General features: G+C 46.6%; 1 protein-coding gene across 1 annotated transcript in view; it reads left to right on the forward strand.

Annotated features, from left to right (window-relative positions):
- LOC102961379 (M1-specific T cell receptor alpha chain-like) overlaps nt 1–7722 on the forward strand; it is a 476819-nt gene extending 469097 nt beyond the window's left edge. The window contains exons 4-7 of the mRNA XM_042989229.1: nt 3512–3766; nt 5565–5609; nt 6392–6499; nt 7184–7722. Coding sequence (XP_042845163.1) covers nt 3512–3766; nt 5565–5609; nt 6392–6498 — 407 coding nt within the window. The 3' untranslated portion in view covers nt 6499; nt 7184–7722. The remainder of the gene's footprint in view (nt 1–3511; nt 3767–5564; nt 5610–6391; nt 6500–7183) is intronic.
- Nucleotides 7723–8240: the final 518 nt, after the last annotated feature.

Genomic DNA, 8240 nt, shown 5'->3' on the forward strand with positions numbered 1-8240 from the left:
GATGAGTGATGTTGAGCATTTTTTCATGTGTCAATTGGCCATCTGGATGTATGAAGTGTCTATTCCTGTCTTTTGCCCATTTCTTCACTGGATTGTTTTTTGGGTGTTGAGTTTGATAAGTTCTTTAGAGATTTTGGATACTAACCCTTTATCTGATATGTAGTTTGCAAATATCTTCTCCCATTCCATCGGTTGCCTTTTAGTTTTGCTGATTGTTTCCTTCACTGTGCAGAAAATTTTTATTTTGATGAGGTCCCAATAGTTCATTTTTGCTTATGTTTCCCTTGCCTCTGGAGACATGTTGAGTAAGAAGTTGCTCCGGCCAAGGTCAAAGAGGTTTTTGCCTGCTTTCTCCTCAAGAATTTTGATGGCTTCCCATCTTACACTGAGGTCTTTCATCCATTTTGAGTTTATTTTTGTGTATGGTGTAAGAAAGTGGTCCAGGTTCATTCTTCTGCATGTTGCTGTCCAGTTTTCCCAGCACCATTTGCTAAAGAGACTGTCTTTGTTCCATTGGATATTCTTTCCTGCTTTGTCAAAGATTAATTGGCCGTACATTTGTGAGTCCATTTCTGGGTTCTCAATTCTGTTCCATTGATCTGAGTGTCTGCTTTTATGCCAGTATCATACTGTCTTGATGATTACAGCTTTGTAATACATCTTGAAGTCTGCCTCCTGCTTTGGTTTTCTTTTTCAAGATTGCTTTGGCTATTCGGGGTCTCTTCTGGTTCCATACAAATTTTAGGATTATTTGTTCCAGCTCTGTAAAGAATGCAGGCATTATTTTGATAGGGATTACAGAGAATATGTAGATTGCTTAGGGTAGTATTGACATTTTAACAATATTTGTTCTTCCAACCCATGAGCATGGAATATTTTTCCACTTTTTTATGTCTTCTTCAATTTCTTTCATAAACTTTCTATAGTTTTCAGTTGATAAATTTTTTACTTCTTTGGTTAGGTTTATTCCTCGGTATTTTATGGTTTTTGGTGCAATGGTAAATGGGATCGATTCCTTGATTTCTCTTTCTGTTGCTTCATTATTGGTGTATAGGAATGCAACTGATTTCTGTGCATTGATTTCATATCCTGCAACTTTGCTGAATTCATGGATCAGTTCTAAGCAGTTTTTTGGTGGGATCTTTTGGGTTTTCCATATAGAGTACATGTTGTCTGCAAAGAGTGAAAGTTTGACTTCCTTCTTGCCAATTTAGATGTCTTTTATTCCTTTGTGTTATCTGATTGCTGAGGCTAGGACTTCCAACACTATGTTAAATAACAGTGGCGAGAGTGGACATCCGTTGTGTTACTGAGCTTAGGGGGAAAGCTCTCAATTTTTCCCCATTGTGGATGATATTAGCGTTGGGTCTTTCATATATGGCTTTTATGATCTTGAAGTATGATCCTTCTATCCCTAGTTTCTTGAGGGTTTTTATCAAGAAAGGATGCTGTATTTTGTCAAATGCTTTCTCTGCATCTATTGAGAGGATCATGTCCTTTTTTTTATTGATGCGATGTATCACATTGATTGTTTTGCAGATATTGAACCAGCCCTGCATCCCAAGTATAAATCCCACTTGGTCATGGTGAATAATTCTTTTAATGTATTGTTGGATCTGGTTGGCTAGTATCTTGTTGAGGATTTTTGTGTCCATGTTCATTACGGAAATTGGTCTGTAGTCCTGCTTTTTAGTGGGGTCTTTGTCTGGTTTTGGAATGAATTTTAATTTTTAATTGAATGTTCATTTTATTTAATTTTGGTTAGCTTTAATTTAAATAGCCACATGTAGCTAAAGACTATCATATTGGACAGTGTGGTCTAGACCTTCTCTAGTCTGATGCTGACTGGCTCTAGGACTTGAGTGAGTGTTTAACCAGGACTCAAAGTTGGACATCTGGCCCCCACTGCAATCCCTTTTCCCCTCTAAGCTCAAACTGCATCTAGTGGCACCTTATCTTCTGCCTTCTCCTCAAAGCCACATTCTCTCAGCACCTCCACACCCTTCCACATCCCCCTCCCCAGTCCCACCCATGACTCCCACTGATGATTAAAAAATCCATTGGGGTGTGTTGTGGTGCATAATGGCTTCTGGTCTCTCCTCTCCCTGCAAGATTTATGCCTTAGGGCCTTAACCCACAGTGATGGCAGACTCCCTGGATATGTGGACACTGGAGGGGAAAAGGCAGAATCCCTCAGGGCCAGAGCTTTGGACATCCCTCACACGTGACCAGGGACCCACCCTTGTTCTGCTGTTTCAGGGACGGCCCCACACCCTTGGGATGCCTTGACTAAGCAACCCAAAGCCATGCCAAGGGCTGATTCCCCTGGTTTCAGGTCCAGCCGGAAGTCTGCATTGCCAAGGCCACCCTGGCTGGCCTCACACATGGGGTGCACTCCTGGTCTGAGAAACCTTGCATGCATGATGAGGAGCTGTGGGAGCAGAGAACCACAGGGGCAGGAAGCTCTAGTCCCAGTGCTGCTCTAAACTCTCTGGGTGGCCCCAGCGTGTTAACCCTCCCAGCAAACCTCTGCTTCCTCCTCTAAAGGCAGGAGGTCTGAAAGAATAAACAATGAGAGTTACATTAAAAACACAAAATCCTCCAGAAATACTGAAGAATGATTCTCAGCACTAAGGAAAAGCCTCCAACAGCCCCTGCTTCATGGGGGGGTGAAGAGTAGAAACTGTGTATAACTCGGTAGCACGTTATGATGGCAACGTCCTAGTGGTATCAATAGCTGCAATCACTAACATTTATTCAGTGCCTTACGGTTTATTAAATATAATTCTATAAGGAGAAACTCCCCCTTTGTTTCTCAGAATAGCCTGGTTAGGAAGGTGGAAGAGGCAATATCTCCATTTTACAGATGAACTTCCTGACATTTAAGGAGCCGATGTGACTTGCACAGGGCCTTGTATCTAGTGAATGGTAAAACCAGGTCTGGGATGCAGGTTTATTGTCCAAAACTTTTATCAGTGAGAAGTCTTCTGGTGATGTGACCCTCCTTCCAACTTAATGCCAGCCAATAATAAACCTCAGATTCTTGTCAATACCCAGTCTCAGTTGGGGGAGACCACCCCAGATTCTAAGGCATATGGTTTGCTTTGCTAGGCCTTTTTTCTAGGCTTGTTTTGTCCTGCCAGAGCTATATTGTTGCTTGGTAGGCCCCTTGTGCTTTTGAAGAAGTTCCTATTAACTAAAAGAATGAGCAATACCATTAAGTAGCCAGCCCTATGTTTCTCGTTTCCTTGAATGGCCGGCAAGGCCAGGCAGCAAGCCTTCACTGAGAGTCTGGCCGCTTGGTCAGGACTCATGGTTTATACCTGTCCCTGACTCCCAGGCTCTTTGGAGCAACTGGTTTCTGGAATGTTCTTTCCCATCAAAGCCTGAGAATGTGACTTGTCAGTCCCACAGAGCCCTGCTCTTGCCCATCACTGGCATCTGGACTCAGGCCTGGGTTCGGGCAGGAGGCAAACGGACATCTCCTAACCTGGGTTCTTTTGGCCCACAGCTATTCAGAACCCTGACCCTGCCGTGTACCAGCTGAAAAGCCCTGAATCCAGTAACATCTCTGTCTGCCTGTTCACTGATTTTGATTCGGAAGTCATTGTGAAACCATCCACAGAGTCCAACATGATTAGATTGAAAAGTACTTCACTGGACATGAAGACTATGGATTCCAAGAGCAACGGGGCCCTGGCCTGGAGCAACAGCTTTGATTTGGGATGCAACAGTACCTTCAACTACACCTTCCACTCCAGCTCAGGTGAGTCAGCCTTGGTGCCTGTGCAAGCTGAGTCTCTTCGCTTTGAGAGGCCTGGTTATTCCCGGAGTTCAAGTGGAGGGCATCTAAAAGCTGCTCTGACTGGTGGTCTCAGCCTCATCGATGGTCAGCAAAGCCCTACCCTCTTGTCACTGAGCACCAGCGAGGTCCATCCTGGCAGGTCGCAGGCTGTTGCAGGCAAAGAGCAGATGGGGAGAAGGTGGCAGGAAGGGCACTGGCTTCTCACCTGCCCTGAGTTCCTGCCTCCTTGCCTCTGCTCGGGCTGTTTGCCCCTGTTGCTGCTCTTCAGGCTCCAGTCCAATGCCTTTCTCCAAGATACCACCCCTTGTTTCTGTCTCTCTGCCAAAGGTCAAACCTCACCCAGTCATTTATTCATTCAACATTGATTGTGCCTGTACAATATGCCAGGTGCTGGAATGGAGGAGTAAATAAGTCAGATGAGGGGTGTGCCATGAGGAAGCTCCATTTTAGTTGGAAGAGACCATCCATCAGCAAGCAGAAATCTAGACAGCTTCAGATTGTAATATGTGCTTTAACTTGGGAGTTGAGGAAACAGCCAACTTTGGAACAAAAAGTCAGGAAAGGGCTCTCTAGAGAAATGCCCTGTGATGGGGCGCCTGGGTGGCTCAGTTGGTTAAGCGACCGACTTCGGCTCAGGTCACGATCTCACGGTCCGTGCGTTCAAGCCCCGCGTCGGGCTCTGTGCTGACAGCTCAGAGCCTGGAGTGTGTTTCGGATTCTGTGTCTCCCTCTCTCTGACCCTCCCCCGTTCATGCTCTGTCTCTCTCTGTCTCAAAAATAAATAAACGTTAAAAAAAAAAAATTAAAAAAAAAAAAAAAGAGAGAAATGCCCTGTGAGATGATATTTAAAGGATAAGAAAAGACCAGCCATTCCAAGGGCAAAGGAAGGATCCTATGCAGGCCTGAGGCAGGTGCACGGTGAGAAAAGGGGGAGAGCAGCAGGAAATGAGATGGAGGAAGTAGGGAAGGGTCACAACACAGGGTCTCCTAGGTCATGAGAGGACAGCCACCACTCTAAGTACAATGAGAAGCTATCGATTGGTTTTAAGCAGGAGAATGACATCCAATTTACTTTTTTTAAAAGAACACTCTGACTGCTGAGTGGAAAATGGATTGTAGGAACCAAGAGTGGAAGCAGAAAGGAGGCTATTGCAGCAGAGAGATGATGGAGGCCCAGACAGGGAGGCAGCAGGGGAAATGAGTGGCCAACACTATCTCAGATTTAAAGTTAGACCCAAGGAGGGGTGAGAAAGAAAGAGGAGATCAAGGAAGGCAGTTAGATTGTATGCCCAAGCAGTTGAGTCAGTGACAGAGCCATTTACTGAGATGGTGACAACAAAGGAACAAATTTAGAGTGCAGGGATCCAAACTTTGTGGGACACATGAAAACATCCACACTCCTTATAGCACTTGTCACTGTGTATGTCTTACTGCCTCTTTTCAGACACCAGACTGGAACTTACCCAAGGGCAGGGTCTGTGTCTGATGGCTCCTGTGGCCTTGTGTGTCATGTAATGTGTACTTTGCACGACCAGTGTTTGTTACGTGAATGGAGTGGTACCCGGAAGCTACAGTGTTGATCCCACCAATGCCAGGGGCTCTCCTAGCTGGTGCCCATATGCAACAAGTTCCCTCCAGACATTTCCATGAGAGAATGTGGAAAGCCTATAGACAGACATTCATCTGCCCACATCCATGGTCTGGGGTGGGAAAGTCAGCACACTCAACTCTAAGAAAATTTCTTTGTTTCTCCTTTTAGAATTTCCCTGTGATGCCAATGTGGTAGAGAAAGGCTTTGAAACAGGTAAGAGAGGGGTCTATCATGGCTTGAAATGCATCCATAATCACCCTGACTAGATAGGAGAGTTGGTAAGGAATATGTGGATCTAGAATGAAGGTAGGAGGAACAGGAACATTCTGGAATGCCCAGGCTCCTCTCACCATCTCTAATGTTCTTTTCCCCTCTAAGTACTTTCAGTATTACTAGACCCATGACTCACTCCTAGGCCTCTGTATTCCTTTCCCTTGCTCCACTGTCAGGAGAACCAAAGAGTTTCTCGGTGGCCCACCTATGATATTTCCCACTGGCTTACACAAAGGCCTGAACTAACCAGGTCACCCTAAGGACATTTTCTCTCTGTCTGCCTCCTTTCGAGAAAAGCAGCAGAACTCACACAGCAGTAGTCTTATCTCTCAGGATCCTCACCTCTCCTCACCACCTACCCTGGACCCATCCATTTCCATCTGAGCCGTTTTTATTGAATGGTCCCTCTTGGGGTCCAGACACCAGCTTCTCACTCAGGGGCCCAGATCCAAGGGATTACAGTGAGTTCTGAGCACCACCCCATCCCCACTCCTGAAGGATGCAGAAATAAAATAAACACTGAGCGCAGTTGGTGTTTTCCTTTTGAAAGGGAACCCTCTTAACCCTGGAGGAATGTACAAATATGCTTAGGAGGGGATGTGTACCCAAGTTCAAAGGGAGAGGTGGGCTAGGAGCTGAGGCTTTGGGGGAAATCGTGGGTAGGTCATAGGGGCTGTGTAGACACATCGGATGTACATGCTAATAATCTCTTGGTTTTGCAGATATGAACCTAAATTTCTACAACCTGCTAGTGATCGTGCTCCGCATCACCTTCCTGAAGGTGGTTGGCTTTAACCTGCTCATGACGCTGCGGCTGTGGTCCAGCTGAGGTGAGCAGGGATCTCCTGTGGGAATGCGGGCCGTGAGGGTCTTAGGGTGGGTCCCCAAGGTCAGAAAGCAAACCTCCCCCCAGGGTCTTGCTTTTAGGTCCTAAGGCTGGGCACACCGAACTCTTCTACTTTTTCCTGTTAGGGGTCCCTGTTGTTAATCACAATGGCCTGGATCACTGGTATAACACAGTACACTCCTCAGGTGACAACAGTTACCTCAGTTGAGCCTTGTCTCTCCCATGAATCACGAAGAATGGCTGTTATTGTCCTCACTTTGGAAGGAAGAAGTTGAGGCCAAGCAACATCAAGGGCCACCCACTAATTAGAGTCAAAGAATAAGAGAATCTCAGAACCCAGGCTCATTCGTACCCATGCCTTCCACTGTCCCCATTTCACTGCAAAACCTAGAGGGGTCCACAATTCCTTTCCTCATCTCCTCCACCCCCAATATGGTGGGAAGATATTATATTCCTAATACACCCTAATCCTGGCTAGCGTCTCCATACCCTTCTCTCCCAGTATCCCTGGTCATCCTACTGACAAGTGCATCCTGTTCCACCACCAGCAAAAAGAACTCCAGAGTCCATTAGAACTCTGCACATAGAAGCATCTCCATCACAACCCTAACTGTCTTGAGTCTGTCTCCTCGGTACCTAGCCTGACTTCTGCTCTTCCCTATCCCAGGTCACCAAGAATGTGAGAGCCCAGCGCTCCCCTGCTCCTCCCACACCTTCTCCCCCTCTTCAAGAAGAGAGGCACACTCTCTGCCCCCATGGAGAAGAAGGTTCCCTCCACCTCTCTGGTCCCACTGGCAACGCCACTGACCGGACCCTAGCAGATATTTGTGATCAAGATGCTGAAGAGCTGCCAAACACCGCTGCCACCAGTCTGTCCCCTCATCGCTGCTTGTCACTGCCTGACACTCCCGGCAAAGGAGCTGCTGCTGTGGCCTCACCTGGCTGGGGAGAAACTCCCCGACCTTCCCCTGAGACTGCCCATATGTCCCCTGGATGAGGGATCCCCAGTGGGTCCTCTCAGGCTCTAGCTCCTGGAGAATGTTGTGAGGAGTTTATATATTTTAAATTATGTTCATAAAGGAATAACACATCACACTTGTCCCCAAGATGTGAGGAAAATTATTATCTAGGCCCTGCTGTGCTGTGTATCTGAGCCACATTGTATATTCTGCTACCCATGACTTCATTAAAGGCATTGAAAGAGCAGAGACTGTGTTTCTGTTTGACTGGGTTTGGTCAGGGTCGCTTTTGGCTTGCTCTTGATCACTGGCTCGGCAGAAAGAAACCAAGGCGTTCGTCCTAATGTCATTCAGAAAGCCTAACTCAACAAGTTGCTTAAGTCAACCTCTTCCTGGAACAACCTCTTAAAAATTCCACTTAGAAGGCTGTGCTGGGGGCCAGGCAAACCCACTTAAAAGTTTAGGTCCCTGCTCTTCCGTTTTCAGGCCACACCACTAGGCCACCCATAGCAGGAGGCCCGCATCCATGACTGGTAATGACTGGCAGTTGAAATTTGGCAGACGGGGACCACACAGCAAGTATCCCCAAAATGCCACCCACTGTCTCCTGCCTTCCGGGAACATTTCCTTTGCCTTTCCTTTCAGACTCTATTCCCACTGAAACGGTGCATTGCCCCCACAAATTCATGGCTTGGGACCACCCACCATTTGAATGCCTGGGTCCCAACCCAATGCCTCAACTTTGGGGTGCCCAGTCTAAGAGGA

Source organism: Panthera tigris, chromosome B3 (genome assembly GCF_018350195.1).
Source record: "Panthera tigris isolate Pti1 chromosome B3, P.tigris_Pti1_mat1.1, whole genome shotgun sequence".
In the NCBI taxonomy this organism is placed as follows: Eukaryota; Metazoa; Chordata; class Mammalia; order Carnivora; family Felidae; genus Panthera; species Panthera tigris.